Raw genomic sequence first — 22271 nt, forward strand, 5'->3', positions numbered from 1 at the left:
AAGCTTCCTCCACTGAAAATATTTGAAGGGAGCAGTGAGAGGCAAAAATAAATTCATGTTTTGATCGGATCCCAGGCTTTATTCAATGGACAGGTTACTTTTGTGATTACTGACATTACAAAAGGTAGGATCAAGGTTCGTGAGATTTTTAGTGGTGGGCTGGAGTGGATAGAGAGTCCTGTGAGTGTTTGTCACTTTCTGACTTCGGGACTTCTGGGATAAGTGGCGTGTGTCCTCAAACACTCCCTGGTACTTTGGCCTTGGTGAGTGAGCTGGAAGTGAGTCGGCTATGCGATGCAGTCAGTATTTTCTCTATCCTCTCAAAGTCCTCAAAGTAGGTGGTTTTCCTTTTCTATGCTCTTCTTTTGAGAGGAGGGACATATTTTCCCTCAATCCACCCATCCCCGGAAATAAAATCAGACTCTTGCTTTGTTAAGTAATACGTGATGGTTAAAAATGAGGACTTTGCACTCTGACCTGATTTGGGTTTGAACGTCAGATGGTCCACTAACTAGCTGTGGGACTCTGGTCAAGTTCGTGAACCTCTCTTAGCCTCAGTTTCCTCACCTGCAAAATGGGGTTAATAAAACCTATCTCTTAACATTGTAGAGTGAATGGAATTGGATAATTCATATCAGGGCTTAACATGGCACATGGCACAGAGTAAATACTCAACCAATAATGCCAGTTATTTTTATTATCACCATCAGGTGCCATTTATATATATAATGTATCCTTTAAAACATTAGTTAACTTTAAAACATTGACCTTTTTTTTTTTTAACTTCACAGAGGATACAAAAGCATCCTTCGTTTTGCTATCCCTGGGACAACTTTGAGAGAATGACTATTCATGAGGAGACAGGGTTTTTTCCTCAGTACTACCCCTTCTTTCATTAGCAAAAGACTAAGGTTGTCATGACACACGACAGAACGTGGTGGTGGTGGTGGGGCTTGGGAAAATGTGTATCAGACACCAGAAGGTGGGATAACATTAATCATAAATCCATCTCAGTTATTACTCTGGATCCAGTCCTTATAAATGTGATCTTGAATCTCCTCAAGATTCAATTACAGGTGAGAAAACTCAGCATCAGGAAAGCAAAGCAGACAGACTGAGGCCACAGAGCAGGAAGCAGCGGCAGGACCCTGCAACGCTCCCTGGCCTGGGTCCCACGTCAGGTGCTTTTATTGATACAGTTTAAATCTCAAGCCCTGGAGCCACAGGAAAAGGGGTATTTATTGGTTTGGGGCAGAGAGGGGAAAGGTGGGGGTGCTCTTTAGGGTTACAGATCATCCAGGCTGCGTGTCAAGGTCCCGTGAACCTCGCAGCATGCTCCCCCACCCCATCATTTATCCTTCCTCTATGCAGATGCCCGATTCATGTTCTCTCAGATTCCTCGCTCCTCGTCAGTAAGCATTGCTTCCTGCGTTTTGAAAGGCCTCTTTTAAAAGGTCTAAAAATATCAGAGAAATAGTTTGATGTACAGGATGAGATCCACTAATAAGCAATTGCAACAGAGGCGACAGTCACGTGCTAATTGCCTGTCGGGCATTTTCTTCAAGGGCTCTTAGAAATGCAACATTTTCATCATGTTACCCTTTGGGCTGCCTTTTCCTGAATGCATAAGAAATGATCAGCATGAGAGTTATCATCTCTGGAAATGTCAGTATTTAAATGTGGTAATCTTGATATTTGGGAGCCAACAGCTTCCACCCCTAAGTGGAAATATGAAGAGATAACATTTAATGAGCACTTACTATGTGCCAGGGGCTTTTCTTGGCATCATCTCAACGATCCTCCCAACAACCCTATGAAACAGGAACTTGTTATTTCCATGTGGGTGATAAGGAAACTGAGGCACAGAGAGTCACTTGCCCAAGGTCACACACATGGCAGGTACTGGGATGTTATCCATATTTATGGAGCACCCAGCATGTACCTGGGAATAAAACATGTGTGGACCCTTGTCCAGATGGAATTTACAGTTAACTGGGGGATGCGTTGTTGCCTCACTCAGTATGGAGAGAGGTTCTTGGTCCTGAGAATAAAGACGAGAGAACACTGAATGAACTCCCTAGTTCCAGGCACTGTGCTAGGCTCTGGGGATAGGCTCATGAGCAAGGCATGGTCCTCTCCCTCAAGGAACTCCAAGCCTAGTGGTGGGATCAGACAAATGCATAGGCAATTATGATGCAGGGTATTTTTTTTTTTCTTTTTGTAGAAAATAAAAAAAAAAATGTAGTGGGTCAGAGCTTGGATTCGGACTGAATCCATTTAACTAGATATTTACCCAAATTATTCAACCCAATTAAGCTGTTTACAATGATCAACATTGCAGCCACACACAGCGCAGAAACTCATTCCTCATTAGCTAGATCTGTCTTCCCCTCCATTTTATCTAGCAGGTTTTGGCAGGGTATTGACCCAGGATCAAACTATGCCTTTCTTAGAAATGTGATTTTAATTAGAAATGGCTTATAAATCTTCATTGAGAGGAGCATAATTCAGAAAGATGAGTCTAAGCCACATACAGCCCCGCCCCCCCCACCCCATCATTAGCTGTTTCTCTTCCAGAAAAGCTCACTAGCAAATTTTACCGAGAGCTCAAGAAAATCCCAGTGCCCTTGGCTGTGGTCACGGACAGAGTTACGTGCTTGTTTGCATTGCTTGCAGATGAAATTGGCACTTTGCTTTTTTTCTGCCACAGACTTTTCAATCTACTCTTTAAAAATCACCCCGGCAGATGCCCCCATTAGAAAGATACTTGTCTACTGTCCCTCTTACTGCAGCCAACCAGGCTCACCTTCAGAGCACAGTCTCTCTCTGGTCAGTCAGTCTTGGATTCAGATTCTAACTCCAACACCTACTTACCTGGGTGTCTCTGGACAAGGTATACACCCTCTCCAAGACTCAGTTTCCTCATCTCAACAAATAGGGATAATGAGAGTAGCTGTCCCATGGGACTGAGGAGTTGATTTCAATAATGTATGTAAAGTACCTGGTGCGTAATAGATGCTCCATAAGTGGTAGCCATTATTTGCTCTTTAAGAGTCACAGGGCAAGGAGGGAATCCAAAACTTGCCAGGTTAGGTTCCCTGATTATGCACACGAAGATGAAGAAACCAGAGAGGTTGAGTGACTTGTCCAAAGTCACACAGCTAGGTATCGAGAGAGCTGGTGTTAGGCTGGTGAGGGCCATGCGTGCCCCACCGCTGTTCAGAGCTCTGGAACACATCTTGCCATGGAAAAGGAGAGCTAGAGATAGAACATTCAAGGAGAAAGAAGAGGAAGGTCATGGCGTATTCGAAAACGAGTTTGGCTTCTGTGTAGACCAAGTAATGAGAGATGGGGCTGGCAAAGTTGGCAGGAAACAGATCATGCACAGCCTTTTAAACCTCGGTAAAGACATTAATCTTCATTTGGAGGGCAGTGGAGGGCCATTTAATTGTTTTCACCAGGGAAATGACTGTATCGTACTTGCATTGAAAGAGAATGGGTTGGAAGAAGGTCAGATTGAAGGTAAAGAGGGCAGGTAGGGGACAGGTTGAATAGTCCAGGGTAGAGACGTGCCCTGACCAGGTAGTGACCTTGGGGAAGGAGGCGTGTCTGTAGAACAGTGACCCTGAGGCAGCTGATTGGACATAAGGGGTGAGGGAGAGGGAGAGGCCAAGGTGAAGCTCAGGTTTCTGCCTGAACATGTGGGTACACGATTGTGTCGTCTATTTAGATGGGGAATGTTTCACCATCAGATAAGCCTTCGATCAGGGAAAGGTATTCAGGACTTTAGTCGTCCTCCACTGCTGTGGTTCTCAACCAGGGGTGCTTCTGCCCCCCAGGGAACATTTAGCAATATCTGGACACATTTTTAGTTGTCACCTCTGGAGAGTGCTACTGGCATCTAATGGCCAGAGGCCAGAAACTTTCGACATCCTACAATGCACAGGACAGCCTGTCGGCCCCCAAAGTCTAGAGGACCAAGGCGCCTGCTCTGCTGAAGCTCAAAGCCTCAAAAGAAGTAACACATTAGACCTTTCCAGTTACCAAAAGCTTTAGTGGGAATTCTTGGAGCAGAGTCCTCCCTAATTTGACAATCCCAAGGGATAGGAAAACTTGGGCAACATTGTATGTGAAGAGAAAGAGTATTAAAAGACTGGTTTACCAGAGCTCTGTGGGGGAACATTTTGTCAGACGGTGCCAGAGAGGACTTGTTTCTTGGGGGGAGAATGGTGATACGCCCCCATCCCCGATGTATTAGATGATAAGTTCTAGCTTTGGTTCAGCGTCTCATTGGTATAAGATGAGACTACATCCAGCCAACAGTGAAGATTCAGATTAGACAGATTCAGTGTACATTTGTACATTTCTTTGCACGGTACAACTTATTTCTATCGCCAAGCTCCTATATATTTTTTGCCTTTTTTTTTTTGGTACTTCTTATTTACTATCTCGATTCATGGTTATTTATGAATGTTCTCTCCAATGGAATTGTGGGTTCTTTGGGACAAGACCCCAGGTCTGGTTCATTTTAGTGCACCCCAAATGTCTGTCATGCTAGGTATTCAATATAGACCTCAGAGGTCACCCTGACTGTGTCCCAGGCTGCAGAGGGGTATTATTCTCTGTCATTGCTGCCACTGAGCTATGACCCACCTGGACCCATTGAAGCCCTCGACCACACTGAACCCATCCCAGAAACCACCCCAACTGTATCATCTTTCCGCTTCGTGAAATACAGAAACCCCAAGGCGCTTCCAGGCTTGCAAGCAGACCGCTAGACATGGCTAATTTTCAAGTTATTAAATAAAACTACCGATTGCATAAATTCCAATTTAGGCAGAACTACATTAGATCAAAATTGAGCCCCGTAAGAAATTTTCTCAGCACAGTTTGAAAACAGGAATTTCGAAGGGAAAAATGCCACCATCTCCTGATAGAAGGTGTCCTATTACCAGCAATGATGATTTTGAATTTAGCTGTCAGAAAGATTGCCGAGAAAAATATGTTGGTTTATTCAGTCCAAGAAGGGTTTAATTGGCTTCTGTCAGATTTTATATAAGTGCTACTTGCCACCGAACCCCCACATGGATTCTGCAGCTTTTAAATTTAACAGCTGACGGCTGAGTCTTTGGAGGCTGTGGGAATGCTGAAAGGGGGGTAGAGTAGGTCTCTTTCCACAGTTGTGCAAATGCTTGTCTAACCGGAGTTTAGACACATTTGCACAACTGTGGAAAGAGACCTACTCCCACCCCCGCCCCCCGCCACGTACAAACTGTGGAAACAGATGGGGGTCACAGGAGTAAAGATGGCACACATCCCACTGTCTCAGCTCTATTTTCAGGTTATTCCCTGTAAGTATATATTTTTCGAGAGTTTCCAGTGATTGTCTTTTTTCCTTGCTGTATCCCCAACACCTAAAATCATGCACATTCTTGGAGCTCAATACACATTAGTTGAAGGAATGAATGTTCTCATGGGGAGCCTCTACTCTTCTCTTGCCGCCCCCCCGCCCCCCCCTCATGGATACTGTGCTGTTTTTTTAAAGTACCACTATGGATAAGTGCGCTTGACATTCCCAAGCAGTTGTTGTGTAGGGTAAGGGATTTCTCTCTTTTTCAGGTTACTCTCCATCAGTGTGTTGCTTGGGAGAGCCAGTGTCTGAGTTTTTGTGAAATCATTTGTGCCAGTCACGGCTGTTCGGTCCGTCCAATACTCATTTCCAATACCTTCACTTGTCCCCCTTGCCACTGCTTTCCACACTCATGTTAGAGACACACTTCCCCAGCCATTCTTGCAGTTAGAAAAGTCAGGTGACGCTATTCTGGCAAATGAGACATAAGAGAAAATAATGCTGGGAAGGGGCCAGGAAAGCCTTTCTTGGCCTCCTAAAAGCGGCAAACGTAGCTCTCCCTCTCTCCTTTCTGTTGGAATGTGAGGATCGGGAGGTAAAAGGATCTGTCAGCCCTGACATTCGTGAGCTCCTGAACCAATGCCTAGACTTCTTAGATGAGAAAAACAAATTCATTGTGTTTATGTCACTGCTTTTTCATTTTTCTCTTCCTTGCAGCTAAATGCGATCCTAACTGATAACACATGGTCTTTTCTTCTCACTTCCCTCTGGTTCCCGTGAGATTGAAACTGAGTAATGGGACTGGGCTAAGAGTTAAACCTAAGGGATCAGGGCCCCCCCCTTTTCTGTCACTAAGGATTCTAACGGGGGCAAGCATTTCTGCCACCAGGATGAACCCTCTCCTGCTAGGCACCTACGTCACCCTTCATGGAAATCCATTCTCACACCAGTTCTAAAGATACAGCCCTAGACCTGCCTCTTCCCTCTGCCCCTTAGGTTGGGACGTGGCCTTGCTCATGATGGACCCCATTCTGTGACCTTCCAGTTAATACTCAGCTTCCTCCAGGCTTCATCTCTCGGCCTACCCTGTGTTCAAAATGGCGACTGTGGCACTCACATCCTCAGAGAAGAGAGAGCAGCACAAGTACGAATAATAACCACCGTCATCACTTACTGCGGGCTAACTGTGTACTGAGTACTGTGTTCAGTGGTTTTGCATGCATTATTTTATTTCCTCCTTCTAGAACATCTATGGATAGGCCCTCTTCCTAGTCAACCCACTTCACAGAACCTCAGATGAGAGGTCTCAGGTAGGAGATTTGCACTCACCTTTGTCTGACTTCAAAGGCAGAGCCCCTACCGAGTCACTAAGCTTACCTCACATCAGGTAGACTGATGTGTTTCTTCTACCGTCCCCCTCCCTCACCCTCTGCTCCCCTTTGTGCAGCATCTGCCTGTTCACAGTTGAGACAAAGAGCTCGCTTCCTTCTGTCCAATGTAAAGACAGTGCCTATTGTTCCTTCTGTATCAGGAGGTAAAGAACATATGCTTTGCCTGCATCCTGATTTATCACGGTGGGGAGCCAGTGGGCCTGCAATTAGACACAGCAAGGTTTGCCTAGGCAAGCATTACCAGTGCAAAGCATGAGGGCAGAAAGAAAACAACAAACCAAAACAACAACGTGAATTCTGCAGTTGTCTCATGCCGTCACAATGGAGCCAGAAGAAAGAGAAGGACTCACTGGTAATCTTCCTGTCCTAAGTCGTGTGTCATATAAAAATGAAGGCTGCCACTGGCCGGGATTCTTCAGAATTGGGTTTCATGTGGTGGTTAGATCTTTTATTATTATTATTATTTTTTTTAGGGTAATCAGTGATTCAGTGCAGGGGGCGTGGTCTCAGTGATTAGAGGCCAGAAAAATCACCCAGCATCCAGCCCACTTTGAACAAAGAGCAATGAGTCACCTGTACGTTTACCTTTTTGGTCCACAATTTCTTGTATCTGGACAAGGAGGAAAATCATTTCATTTGCGCAGGGGAAACATATTGTGCTGGGAGTCAAAGTATCTCTTGGGGGAAATCTTTCTAAAATATGTTGGTTCCCGTTTCTGAGTCAGGGCAGCTGACTGCGTGACAGTGGGCTGGACTTCTGAGACTTTCTCTGAGTATCTCCATTTTCACCACAAAGGTAGGGGTCAGAGATGCACCGGCCAAGGTCATGTCCATACCTGGAATTCTGCCTAATTTGTCCCTTCCTCCCCGAACGTGACAACTCACCTCTCAACAGAGAACCAGCCAGTGGGGCTCCTCGAGGCTCAGTCTACCCTGGTGCAAGAGGGGTTAATAACAACACCTCTATCATAGGGTCGATAAAAGGATTAAACAAAATGTCATCATGGCTCGCATTTCATAGTATTTTCTCTGTGCCAGGCTCTGTTCTAAGAGCTTCACCCATATCAGCTCATCAAATCCCCACAACAGCCCTACGAGAGAGGAGTATTTTTAGCTGTGTGTCATCTGTTCTAAGATGCACATCTTTCCACATTTTAATAGCTCTGAAACTGGGGCACATTTTATCATTGAAACAGGTTATAGTGTAATCAGTACAGTGTTCTTTCTTTGCGGCACAAGGAAATTATGATGCATCTTGAAATGAAAGATGTCTTAGATTAGATAAAATACGGTGTGCCTGTTTCACAGCTGAGGAAACTGAGGCAGGGAGAGGCATGGATTTCCTCAAGGCCACACCATCTAGTCAAGTGGCAGAGTTGGGATTTGTACCCATGGAGTTTGCTACGAATCTGCTCTTCTAATCACTAAGCTAGTGAGGGTATGAGCAGAACACCCAGCGTCATTCCTGGATGTCTTAGGATCTGCACAAATTAGGGAAGCAGCTTTCTGTCTGGCTTTTCAATGACAGTGAGATAGAAAGTTCAGGCACCAAGAGACACAGCTTGTATAAAGAATTCCATGCCATTATAGTTTTTGCCAAATCCCATTTCTGCATTTCCATTCTAGAGTATGGAGGAGGTGTGCTAAGTGTCCCTCTTCTTTTTTTGGCTTTTCCAAGGAAGAAAATGTGGGTCCATGCCATCTATACATGTCCTGTTCCCTCCTCCAACCGCGGCTAATCCCGTTAGACTCCTCTCTTGCTTCCTTGGGAAGCAAAGGGAGAAGGAATTCTCTAACTGATTAGGGAGCCAGAGCCCCACAGGTTTCCTCGAGAGAAGACATTCAAGCAGAGGATTTGCATATATTATTCATATTCCTTCTGTTGAAAAAAAACTACATGAAGATGTTGTACAAGGCAGAGTGTCACAGGAACATTAGTTATAATGTCGCAACCTCCATCTCTGTGAGAAGGAAAGTAGCTCGTTTCATTGGACTTCCGGACCCCTTTGAGGGGTTTTCCAAAGTGTCACCTGTGACACAGGTGCATGGTGGAGTCAGGAGTAAGTGGCATCACCACGCAGCCCCCTGTGGCCTCACCTGCATCGTCTACGGAGCCTGATCATGCCCCAGAACAATTCGCACTGGACAGTGACCTGGCCGCCTGGCATTGGTTACTCTCTTTTTATATGTCACCCCCCTCAAAATAAACAAAAACTATCTGAAGCCAGTGACTGTGCCTGACGCCTTCTGTGTATGCCCCTGACGCTTGCTAACCACTGTCACTGCGTGGATAGCATGGCGAGGCAGAAAAGGCTCGGATCCTGGAGCCAGATGGATCCTAGTTCAAATCCCTGCTCGATTCTTTGTTGGCCGGGTGTTCTTGGGTAAGGGACCTATCCTCACTGAACCTCAGTGTTGCCATCTGTCTCAGGAGGGAACAGCTCACACCTTGAAGTATTGTAGAAGGTTCTGGAATATCACACGTAGACTTTTGCTCAGAATGTGGCACGTGGTAATACTCAATATATGTTAACTGTCATCATTGTTGTCATCACCACTGCAATCCTTCTTGGTTTGAGTGACACCAGAAATTGATCGTAATCTTGACACGTTTTCTTATGGCTTGTCACTTTTGAGTTAGCCTGGTTTAGGTTAATCAGTGCTTTATGGTAGCTCAAAAAACTGAAATGCGAAAGGCGTGATCCTTCAGATGTAAACCAGGGAAACCTGGAGGTCTTCATTATTTCCCAGAAAGTGGGGCGCAGCAGGATATACATGAGTCTTTTGTGTCTGAGGTCTGAGTTCATCCCACAGTTTTCTGGATGCCTTCTCCCCTTCTGACCTCCCTGAGTCTCACCTACCAGCCTCCCAAGAAAGAGATATCATTCCAACCTCTGTATCTCTGTATCTTCCTCTACTTTCTTCACCTCCCGATCGCAAGGTGGAAAACGATTACATTTACTTGGGTACTTGGCTTCTTCCCTCAAATCTCCATCTCAATCTCTCTCTCTCTCTCTCTCTCTCTCTCTCTCTCTCTCTCTCTCTCTCACACACACACACACACGAGTCTGAGTTCCCACAACACCCACGGATACTTCCTCAGCATATCACTAATCACCCTGCATTATAATTATCTTGTCTTATCTCTTTCATTCCCCATCCCAAACATGCACACTCTAGATTGTGAAATTTTTAAAGGCAAGTCTCATCTGTTACAAGAGCATGTGTTGAGCACAAAACAAAGGTTCAATAAATGTTTGCTAAATGAATCAAATCACAATATAACTGAAATCTAGGGAGTGCTTGCTGTGAGCCGGGAGCTGTTGTAGGAGCTTCAGACATACCATTTAATGCTCACAGCAAAGCCACGAGGGGGCACTATGATAGCCCCATTTTACAGACGGCAACGCTGAGCAGAGAAGTTCTGCAACTTGCCCAACGTCACAGCGCTGCTAAGCAGCAGATCCAGGGTTCAAGTCCAGGCTCTTTGGGTCCGTTGCCCATGCTGTCACACTCACCTCTGCTTCTGAAACAGCCACCTTGCTCCTCATTCTTTCCCATGTTCTCTTCCCCCCACTGCTATGCGGGGGGTTTCAGTCCCAGAGAGGGCTGCACCGGATGGAACCCACTTCTGTGTAGCATTTTGCGATGAAAGAAGACATGTGACAACTGCATCCTGCAGAATGAGCTCACTAAGAGGGCTGAGCGACGAGGGGTGAATAACGATGTTAACCCTTAGAAAATAGCTCTGGAACACTTTGGACTCCCACGTAAGCACAGCTGAGTTTTAAGCTCCCTTTTGTGCACTGACTTCCCCCCAGGTCCCCGTTCCTAGGACAGGATTCTAGGTGATCCAGTGTGACCTTTGACCCTCTCTCTCACTGTTCACCTACTCTGGCCAATCACGGGTGAAAAATGGATGTAACAACACAGACACACTTAACAAAGACATAACTGGCCTACTCTGTTACAATCATTCAAAACCAGAAACACTTGACTCTAGTCATTAAATGCATAGTGAGGATTGTTCTTTGTCTTTCGAATCACCAACAGTATTTCATGTCACACATACACATTATCAAGTGTTAGCATCATGCTAAACAATTTCCATATCTTACTTCACTTAGTCCTCACACTATCTCTTCCTACTTGATGTTCCTGTTCTCATTTCTCAGACACGAGGAAATAAAGGCTCAGGGAGGCTAAGCAACTTGTCTAATGTCAATAGCTGGTGAGTGGCAAAATCAGGCTTCCAAACCGAGCTGGGCGCTCTGCAGCCTCTCGTAAGACAGAGGACGTGCACGAACCTCGAGCCCAGCGGTCTCTGAAAATTTCTGCAACGGCAAACCTACAATTCATCTTCATTTTTCTCTGATGCTCTACAGTGTCACTGCCGATTTAGCCCATCATTTTGGAATTACTAGCTAATAGGATGGCCCAGCTCACCGTTCTGGCTGCTGTTTTCATTCTTTACGAGAAACCAACCATTGATAGTAACAGGGATGTGTCTCAACAATTTAATTACACGATGATTCTTCTCTTTTCCCCCGTCCCTTGTTGGTCTGGAGGCTAATTCCTATTTTACTTGGTCATGAAAACATGATTGGTTCCATCAAAGTGGGGAGACTTACCTGTGACGGAAGTTCTGAAGCAAAAAAGGGCCAGAGGGCCCCCGAGGTGGGAGAATTCTGCATCTTCTTGGTGGCTGATACCTTGGTCATCTTGGAAATCCTTCAGGCTTCGTCTGTGCCCCCAAGGGAAGAGTTTTTCCAGAAGCTTCTACCTCAGCCACCACTGGTGTGAGGGGCTCCAGCAATTTCACCCTTATTCCCAAGTGTCAGTTACAGAGACTCCAAACCTTTTCTGACCCAGCAGTAATGGAAAGCAAGTCATCCAGGTCCAACCAACAGGATAAGGAAGTCCAGACAGGGTCGATAAGGAAAACCTGGAATTATTCACTTTTTAGAAAGTTACAAACTTTTGTGAGCTTTCCTTCTCTTTGAAATGGAGTATCTGACTCTCCCATAAACAAAAATAAAATATGAACTAAAAAAATAAAACTCCACTGAAGAAGTCTGAGGGGGGCCCATGGAGGGGTCCCCAGATGCCCATTTTAAGGCAGTCCCAACAAGCGGCTCAGGTTCCCACTGCAAAAGAAAGCAGCCGCAAACTGCGAGGCTGGACCAAGTCGGTTGCCTGGCAACGAGACGCTGTAGCGGGCTTCCTCATTGGCTGCCTTTGATGGGGGCGGGGTTGTGAACTCTCGCGGGCTCTTGGGATAATGGCAGGAGCAGGCTACTGACCAAGGAGCCACTTTCTGCAAACTCTGGTTTCTTCTCTCAAGCCTCAGGACCTCGACCCTTTCTCTCTGTCTAACAACAAGTGACTCCTTATTTTCAAACCCTGCTCTGTCCTGCCACTAACCACTAGTGATGTTTTGTGTCTTGGGTTGGGTAGCTCATGTGTCCCTTTAGCCCCGCATTTATCTTAACCCGAGATGTCTATTTCTCTTTTCCTACCTGACAAACTCCTACTCATCCTTCAAAGCCCCCCTCCACACACCCACCCTCCCCCCAACACACGTATATGTATATATGTGTATGACATTTACTGACTGCTTAGAATGTGCTAGACACTGCTCTTTTTTACATATATTAACTCAATCCTCACAAAACGTCTTTAAGGAAGGTATTTTATGACTCTGTTTCACAGACTAGGAAACTGAGGCACAGAGAGATTGAATGACATGCTTAAGGTCACACAGAAAGTGCCTGAGCTGGGATTCAAAGCCAGACCTGTTTGATGTCTAAATCCCAAGCTCTTCACCACTTAGCCTCACAGCTTAGGATAAGTGCCTAACTTTGCTGAGCCTTCGCTTCCGTATCTTTAAAACGAGGAAAACAACTTTACCCCAGGATTAAAACAGATAGCGTATGTAAACACTGAGCACATGAGGAGTCCAGGTTAAGAGGCAACTATCATTTTTTCCTGACACCCCATCCCCAGGAAGAATTAGTCACTTTTACAGTGCAATGTTCATTTTACAGCAGATATTAATATCAACTAATATTTATTGATCTCTTGCTCTGTGCCAGGTGCTCTAGTAAGCACTTTAAATGTATTAATTTATTTAATTCTTTCAATAACACTGTGGGGTCGGTTGCCAGCTTGCAGAAGATTGACTGCACGTGCTCTGATTTGCATGCTTTCTCCTTGGCATTATTTCACACTGGATCAACCCAACTCATGTTTCATCTCTCAACCTTGAACGGCTGAGGAGTATGATGTCATCATGGCCACACAATGGCCCCCCGCCTTCTCTTTAGAAGGTATCTGCTGCTAGATGACCCTGCACAGAATACAGAATGTCTAGCCACACAGCTCCAGTTGCTGACGCTTGGAAGTCATTATTTTTCTTGCCATTGTCTGAAGACTGAGTCTGACCTTCCCTTTCACAGGAAGTTTTGGTCCCCTGCTTCCTTTGTGGGCAACACTAGCAATGAGCAAGCACTTGGAGAGGATGCAGAGACATTACATCGTGTGCAGAAGATGGTGCTGGGGACGAGAGAGGATAAGAAAACAGAACGGAATGGGACATGGTTAGCCCTGAGTGAAACAACAGGCTGTCCTCACATGGCAGTGAGGGACGGTCTTGGCGAAGGACGCAACAACTAGTTCTATATGAGCCCAAAGAATAGGAAGAGGGTTTGGGCTCAAAATGAGGAAATCCACAGCACAGCACTGTTTTAAAAAGTGTGAGCTCTGAAGACAGTCTGATTTGGCCGCTGAGCAGCCTCCATGACCATCTCATAGGACTATGAGAAAAACCAAATCGCTAATCCATGGGGAGCACAACACTGCACAAAAAAGTCGTGCTCAACAAATGTTCATGCTTATTTCTTTTGTTATTAATACCCACCTGTCCGAGTCATGTGAGAACTGGAAGCAGAAAGGGCTCTGGAATGGAAAGGACCTGTGCTCAAATCCTGCCTCTGCCATTTCCGGGTAATGAGACTTTGGTCAGGTCACTTCACCCATCTGAGCCTCAATTTCATCATGTCTATGAACAGTGAGGGTTATGCCCACCTTATATAGTTGGAAGAATTCAGAGAAATGATGATTGTATAGAGCCTGGTACCCAATAAGGGCTCAAGGCTCGCTATTTCCCTTTTCTGTTCATGAAGGGGAATGGAAATAGGGAAAGAATGAGCTCCCCAGTATGGGAGCGGTTCACATAAGGCCACATTCTGAGGTACTGGGGGTTAAGACTTCAATATATGAATTTCGAGGGGACACAAATCAACCCGTACACACTGAGCAACCTCAAGCTAATAGCACACACCGTGTTGGATGGATGTCAACTGTGTTTCCCTCACAAATTCAAAATATCCCTATCTTCTCCCGTGAATTTTCTGTGGCATCATGGGGTGCCTCAGTGCACACTTTGGGAACCACAGGGCTATAGGAATGTTTTCTATCTCTGAGCTGAACAGCCTGGATGTGCAAGAAGTTAAAAGCTACAAGAATAGACATCAAGTCATGACAAACGGGAGTTTGTGGATAGATTTCTCACCTCCACAGCCCTCAGGTAGGACAGGTCCTGTATTCCCCAGAGATCCTCTTCAGGACTGTTAGGGACAACGCCCTTGCCTGCTCACCGATGACCCAGCACTGGCTTCTTTCCTTTTCCTGATTCGCTTCCCCACTGCTCTTCTGGTTCTGCATGGTTTCCCAAATAAACCACTTCTATCCAAACCCTTGTTCTGGGGTCTGCTTCTGGAGAACCCAACCTAGGTCAGCGCTGGCTGAGCTAACCCAGGCGGTCAGACCTGAGTCAGACCCTGATGTTTCTCCTTCCCTCATCTTCCATGGACTAGCTACCTTCTTCGATCACATTGCCCCACCATCACCATCTTACCATTGCTCTCACGAATATCTCAAGGAGTTTCTTGGTATTCTCCACGTTCCTTAAACACGGAAAGGCCAACATGTTTTCAGATAGGCAAGCACATCCCCCCAATAGCGAAATATTTGTCAACTAAGATATGGAGTGATTGTTTCATTCTGAATTCCTCGTTGATTTATGCAAAATATAAATGGAAAGACATGAAGTGACAGGCATTGTCTCCCCCCAATGTGCCAAAAAGAAAGGCACCTGAAGGCATTTGAAATAGAAGAAAAATTTTGGTACGTGCCCGACACGAACTGGGGTAGCCAAAGTGAAATCTCAAAATCTGCTAAGCACTCGCATTTTAGTCATTAATACATATATTTGGCATAAAAAAACCTATTGGAAAACTCATCATTTTTTTGAGTATCTTTAGAATACTTTTCCGTGTTGCCTCTAGCGCCCAAAGAACTCCTTCTGGGTATTTTTACTGAAATGTCAGCACTGGGTTTACAAATTATGGGGCCTGGGGCAAGAATAAAACTCGGAGCTCCCCTGACACTTGGTAGCTGGCAGTCTGTTGATGAATGGCTTCCCTGATGAAATAACACTGGATAACGTATATTTGGATCACATCCATGGATTCCTGTACTTCATCAGATTAAGGAAGAATTCCTGCTTGCTACCCTGTCCCTTGAGCCCCATATCCCATTCCTATCCCATCCTCCAAACCACACCCCAAGAGGGGGAGGTGACTTTGGATCTTTGTAAACAAAGAGCAGAAAATATAATGTCAACCTCCCTCTCCTCTTTCTCTCCTTACGTTGGTGCATCAGACCCCATAGTGGAGGAGTACGGCCTCCGGGATTATTCTTTGTGAATTTCCCCCACTGGAAATCTAGGATGTGGTCCAAGGTATCTGCATGGGTGATGCTCTCCATCTGTACGGCTTCACCTCACAGCATGCTGGGCAGTGAGACAGATGGGCGTCATGGAATCATTAATCCCATGTTCCAAGGTGGAAAGTGAAACCCTTGGGATTTAGTACTGGGATAGTGGTGGAGGTTGCCTGGGAGCCCAGGTTTTATGATTCCAAATTCAGGGATGTATTTCAGCACTCTGTCACACTGTCTTGATGGTCTTCCACTGAAAGGTGTGTGTGTGTGTGTGTGTGTGTGTGTGTGTGTGTGTTCAGTTCAGCAGAACGACCTGGGATTATCTCTGCAAACTCTGCCAAGACAAGTGGGATTTCCAAGCCACCCAGAAGACTTTCACTTCTAGCCTTTGGGGGGAGCCTTTGCATTAACATCCACATAAGACGTCTCAAACCGCCATGTCAGGTAGGAAAATACTTCCCTGCCAGGTTTTCCCATGGATTTCAAAGTAGCTTGCAGTTTCCTGTTCAGGACACACTCTAGCTGATTTCCTACCTGTATGGGTGGAATTGTGTCCCAAAATATATGCTCAGGTCTGAACCCCACAGCCTTTGAATGTGATCTTATTTGGGGGAAGAGTCTTTGCAGATATAATCAAGTTCAATGAAGTCAGGCTGCATTAGGGTGGGTCCTGATCTCATGACTTCTGTCCTTGTAAGAGTGAAATTTGGAAGTAAGGAGAGAAGACACACAAGGAGAAAGCCATTGACACAGAGGCAGGGATGGGGGTGAGGCATCTACATGCTAAGAAACGCCCGGATTGCCAGCAATAGCCAGACGCTGAAAGAGGCAAGGAAATGTCCTCCCCTGGAGTCTTTAGAGAGAACATGTCCTGTCAGTGCTGAGATTTTGGACTTCTGGCTCCAGAATGATAAGGGGATACATTTGTGTGGTTTTAACCCCCCTAGTTGGTGATCATTTGTTACAGGAGCCCCGGAAAACAAATACAGCACCCGTCTTGCTCCAGCTTTGTTTCCTTCTCCCCCCTGACTGGGCTAATAGAAGACTACCACACAGCTCTGCAGAGTCAGCGACTTAAAATTAAACATTAGGCATCAGTGAATAGTCAATTAAATAAAAATAAAGTTCCCAGGTGAATCTAACACACAAGTAGGGATAGGAATCCCTGCCGTGCATCCTGTTTGTGAGCTGCTTTTTCACATAACAAGATACAAACAGCCTCCCATGTCTATCAATGCATTTTTTTATCATGGTTTTTCAATCAGTGCTTGCAAAAATGGAGTTCTGATTTCCTGGCTGTCCAACAGTTTGTGCAACCAGCTCCTTGGTATTAAACAGGCACCAGTCTATTTTCGTCCTGGCTCTACAGTCAGGTAGTTCCATTTGGGTGGGATGGCATTTTGTTGGTTGCAGAGACCTGAGATTCTCTTTAGCTGGTCATCCATCCTTCATTGTGGGGCCCTAGTACCAGGACACAGAGCCAGGACCTCACGTAGTGGACGTTTGCTGCTTTTTTCTGCCCAGAATCCACACTTCCATTGGGGAACAAGTCCTAGCCTACTTGGATCATGGGATTTTTGTGAGGGTCACAGGAGTAAGTTTATCACCACACCTGGCCAACAGAGAACCCCAGATCCCCCTGACCACCATGAGTGGACCAGAGATAAGGATGTCAACCAAATTGGGCCAATCAGAATCATTTCAAGGAAAGGGGACTTCCTTTCAGGTCATGGAGCTAGAAGGATGTGAAATGGGCTCTGTACCAGGACATTCTTTGTGCCACAGGAAAATCAGGCCAACTGACTTCTGATGAAAGTTGTCTATGTGGCTGGATTCAGGTGGGCTTGAGGCTAGCACCATCCAAAAATTTCTACTTATGTGAGTCCATGAATAACATTGCATTGTGGCTGGGGTTGGTGTTACTATCTTCCTAAAGTTGATTTTGGAGATTTTGAAATTGAGATTTTTGTCACCTGCATTAGAAAGAGATGCCTACTATAATTCTGTTCTACCTGAAGAGTTATTTCCTGCAGTCACCCCAAATTCTACTTGCGGGTTACAAGTATACTCCCACACAAGAGGCAGGACATCTGACTGTAGGATCATGGGAGCTGGACTTGAGAATGAATTCAACTGAAAGGCAGAAAAGCAGTGTAGGATGGGGAAGCAGGGGAAGCCTAGTATTGAAGCCAAACAGAATGGAATTTAAATCCTGATTTTTAATCTTGTATGTTAGCCGTGTGACTGTAGGCAAGTTTCTTAATTTATATAAGCTTCAGTTTTCTCATGATGAAGAATAAAAATCAAATCACCCAACTTATAGGACCAGTAGGGGTTTAAATGACATAATTATCTATCTTTTTGTCTATATATCTCTATCATCTACATACATTAGAAAAAACATGCTAACACATATGCTAGGTGACAAACATAACATATAATACATACAAAATACACTTCAGCTATCATTATTAGCTCCCAAGTTCTTTGTCCTCCTGAAAGTTTCCTCCCTTCTTTCTTGTGGGTGGAATCCACTGATGGGCTGGCTATCCACTATGATGGTAAACAGGAAATGGACCATCTTTTGCAAAGACGAAAAGGCCAGCTACAAATCAACTCAATCTCTGACTATAATATTAAGGTGATCTTCCCTCCTCTAACTGCCAGAAATCAAAAGTATTCCTCTCTGAAGGGTGATGATATTATTCAGAGCCTCAAAATATCTCTCTACATGTATATTTTCATACACATTGTCTGGCAATTAATAAAAAATTGCCCATAAGTAGGAGACAGGCCAGATAACAAAAGATCAAGAGAAACAAGGAACAATAGAAGCAAACCCAAAGGTTATCCAGATATAAAAGTTATCACACACTAACTTTAAAATAACTGGGACTAATGTGTTCAAGAAAATAAGTATTACTATGTCATTAAGTTCACTAATCTTTCGCTCTTCAGTGTTCATTAATCCCATCCAGTGTATTTTTCAGATGTTGTAGGTTTTATCTCTAGAGATTCAATTTAGGTTGTTTTTTAATATTTCATGCCCCTACTTAACATGTTCAATCTTCCCCTTAATATTTGTTTTGATATCCTAGCTGAGTCAGTTTCAGTTGATTGATTTTCATATGATTATGGGTCCCATTTTCCTACTTTTTTAATGCCTGATGATGTTTTATTGGATGTTAGACGTTGTGAATGTTGCCTTGTTGGGGGTGGGTATTTTTGTATTCCAATCAATGTTCATGAACTTTGTTCTGGAACATAGTTGAGTTTGATCCTTTCAAGACTTGCTTAAGGCTTATTAGACAGATTTAATCTAGGGCTAACCTTGCCCTTATACTGAGGAAAATGTTTCTGAGTACCCGAGGTGATGCCCCCATAGAGTGTGAGCTTTTTCAGTCTAGCTAGTGGGAGCAGGCACTATTCCTGGCCCCATGTGAGTTCAGGATATTGCCCCCTCGAGTCCTTGTGGGTGGCTCTTTCATAGCCTCAGTTAGTTTCCTCACATGCGATCACTGGTCAGTACTCAGCTGGAGACTCAAGGGGAACCTTCTGCAGGTCTCCTGAGTTCTTTTTCTTTGCAGCTGTCTCCCAGTATTCTTCCCCTATGAATTCTGATGCCTTGGCCTCCCTGAATGCCCAGGTTTATTTCCTCCATGCAGTGACTGCCATTCCCATGCCCCGTGCTGCAGTCTGGAAACTCTCACCCTCAATAAACAGAGGCAATCTCAGGACTCACCTAGTTTGTTTGTTAACTGTCTCTCAGAGATTACTGTCTTTCATTGCTTCATATCTAATGTCTCAAAACTCTTGTTTCATATATGTTGTCTGATTTGTGTGTGTGTGTGTTTTCAGGCAGAAGAGTGCATTGCATTCCTGTTATTCCACTTTGGCCAGAAAGTCTATAACTGTATAGTGAAATAGCTGAAGATAAGTACTCTCTAGGTAGGTATACCATGGTATTAGACCAAGAAGAAAAGAGAATAGAGGTTATCTTTGGAGAAGAGGGAGGAATGGTAACTGGGAGGGGGGCCTGGGAGGTTCTGTGCTGTTGATAATATTCTACCTCTTGGTCAGGGTGGTGATTCTATGAGCGTGCTCACTTTGTGAACATTAAATGCTGTGCATTATGATTTGTGTATCTTTCTGTGTGTATGGTATACCTCAGTAAGTTTATTTAAAAATAAGTCACAACTACAAAAATAAAACAAGTTTTCAACATTTGTTATTGAGGGCAGACCTTAAGATTCACACCACAATCCAGTATGCTGTGGGCTTTGGAGTCAGACCTAGGTTCAAATTCAGTGTCTATATGTACTACATATATAACCTTGAATCTTATCATCACCTCTGTAATCACCCAGTTTCCTCTTCTCAGAAATGTATGCAATGGCCATACTTATCCCACAGGGTGGATATGAGGACCAAATGAGATATTTTATACAAAATATCTGCCAGACACATAGTAGGTTGTAAATAAGTCTGAATTTCCACTCAAATGATTGATTAATAGGTAATTGGTAAAATCATTTATGTTACATTCTCAGTTGTTAAAAAAAGAATGAGGTAATTCCAAAGTACTCCTGTGAGACATCCGTCAGGGTCCTAGGAAGAACAAGGTGACAGTCGAAGGGAGATAATTGAGGAGAGTTTAATGAAGGGGTTATTTACAAAGGTGTAGGCAGAGTTAGTGGAACCTAGCAGGAGATTGTGTAGTACTTCAAGGCTGGCGACAGTGGGGAGGTGTTACCAACTCTGGACCTGAAGGGACCAGGGGAGGGAGCAGATAGCAGAATGAGAAGTCCCTGTAGAAAAGGACTGTCCAACAGCAGAGCTGTAGCCTCCTAAAGAGGAAAGCAACCAACCATAGCAACCTGGCATGGCGGAAGCAGAAGAGGTAAATACCCAAAGCTCACTTTCCTCTCACCTTCTTTTCCATTGCCAGTACCTCCAATCTACAATGGGCCTTCCATGAGGGTGGCTCAACTAGATGTAACAGGGCAAGGAGCCCGTTGATGCAGTCCATACAGGCCGCCGCCTCCAGAAGTCCAGAGACTGGTGGGAAAGGGAAGGGAATGGACTAGGCAGAAGTTGTGTGAATAGAAAATATCCAGCACAGTCTTCAAGATATATTAGGTTTACAAAACAAAAGAGATGAGAACTAAGTAATATATCATATGCTAACGTTTTATTAGAGAGAAAGAGAAGGGAAGAGAGGGAGAGAGAGGAGAGAGCCAAAAAAGAGTGAGAGGAGAGAGAGAGAGGAAGACCTTAGAAGGAAATTGTACCAGTGGTTACCTTGAAATGTGGAAACAGTAGCATGGAGGGAAGGAATTAGAAATGGAGGGTGTGAGAGGCAGGGCCCAGCAGGACACAGATGACAGACTCAAATTAAGGTGATACAAGGAGCGTTTGTTTACAAAGGGGCCATTTTCACAGGTGTGGGTATAGTGGACCAGAGGAGAAAGTGCAGCAACTGAGGGCTAGAATTAGTGAAGCTGTGACCATTTCTGTGGGCAATGGGAGTGGTGACCCGCCCTTAAAGGACAGAGATCACATCATGAAGGCCTCCTAGATAGGAGCAATGATTTGTAGTTGAGGGATACAGCCAATGGGAGGCAACCTTGCAGGAAGATGCCCTAAACACACCCTGCTCCTTTCCTCTGATCTCCTGCCAGCGCCTCCCATTGGCTCAACCCACCTAGAAGCTGGAGGGCATGAGAGCCTCTCGGCGCCATGCAAGTAGAAAGTGGATGGTGCAGGGGATGGGCAAGCGGGAGATGTCTAGCATAACGTGTAACCTACTTTACCCCGGATAGTCTTTTGTACTGTTTGCATTTTTTCCCCCAACCTATACTCATGCACTACTTTAAAAATACCCAAATAAAAGTCAGTGCCAGTTCTGTTCCCCGTTTGACACACAGCAGCAAAGAGAAAAGCGGTGTCCTCTGAAAAGAAGAGGGAAGAACAAATGGCTTCCTATTCAGGGCACAAAGCTTGGGCACAACAGTTTTTTCCCCAGAGGGCTGAGCATTCTAGATGATTATTACCTAGACTGATGATTACGAAGGCAAGATAGAAATGTCCATATATTTGTGTTTATCTGACCCCAAATGCATCTCTTCCCCATGCTGCATTTCCCCCTCTTCTGAAAAGTGACAGCTAAGAATTTAGTTTACCACTGCTGTTTCCTCTGTCTCTCCCTCCTTTTTCTCCTGCCCAGCCCCTTAGGTTCCCCCTATAATTTCTTTATATAACTTATAATTTTGAGCTCACAATTCAGCTAACCATTTGGGAGGCCATTTTCCCACTCTTGCCTTCTTTCGGGCGTCATTGTTTAGACAACCTGGCTGGTGTGGCCCAATTTTTCAATTTCCTGACAATAGCTTCCTTGAAGAGACTCTGTCTGCCTCCTCTCTTTGGTTTTGTCCTCTGCTGCTGTCTGCATCCTGTTCAAGGACAACCTCTGAAATACACGACTGTTTCTTGTCTTGCAGTCACCCAACTCCTGCCACTTTGGTAGAAACTGTCTTTTCTTTCTCTTAGCTTCAGTGACACTTGAAATATGCTCTTTCAAACAGGTGTCGAGGAGTATGACATTTGGAATATATAATGGCTGCATTCTAACATATACCTTCACCAGACAGTAACTAAAAGAAGAAAAGGGACTCACTGATGTGGAAAATCCATTCACAGGGTTTGCATACCCTCCCATCTCAAGCCCTCACTCTGGCCCACCCCTT

At 44.8% G+C, this 22271-nt stretch overlaps 1 protein-coding gene and 1 long non-coding RNA gene across 6 annotated transcripts in view; one reads left to right on the forward strand and one right to left on the reverse strand.

Annotated features, from left to right (window-relative positions):
• The window catches only part of CCDC60 (coiled-coil domain containing 60), a 126729-nt gene extending 114841 nt beyond the window's left edge, over positions 1-11888 (reverse strand). For both annotated transcript variants that reach the window (XM_074321731.1, XM_019753964.2), the window contains exon 1: positions 11373-11888. In XM_074321731.1, coding sequence (XP_074177832.1) covers positions 11373-11462 — 90 coding nt within the window. In that variant the 5' untranslated portion in view covers positions 11463-11888. The remainder of the gene's footprint in view (positions 1-11372) is intronic.
• Positions 1-22271, forward strand: part of LOC141569253 (uncharacterized) — a 295225-nt gene that overhangs the window by 191310 nt on the left and 81644 nt on the right. The window lies entirely within an intron of this gene.

Source organism: Rhinolophus sinicus, linkage group LG16, assembly GCF_036562045.2.
Source record: "Rhinolophus sinicus isolate RSC01 linkage group LG16, ASM3656204v1, whole genome shotgun sequence".
Classification (NCBI taxonomy): domain Eukaryota; kingdom Metazoa; phylum Chordata; class Mammalia; order Chiroptera; family Rhinolophidae; genus Rhinolophus; species Rhinolophus sinicus.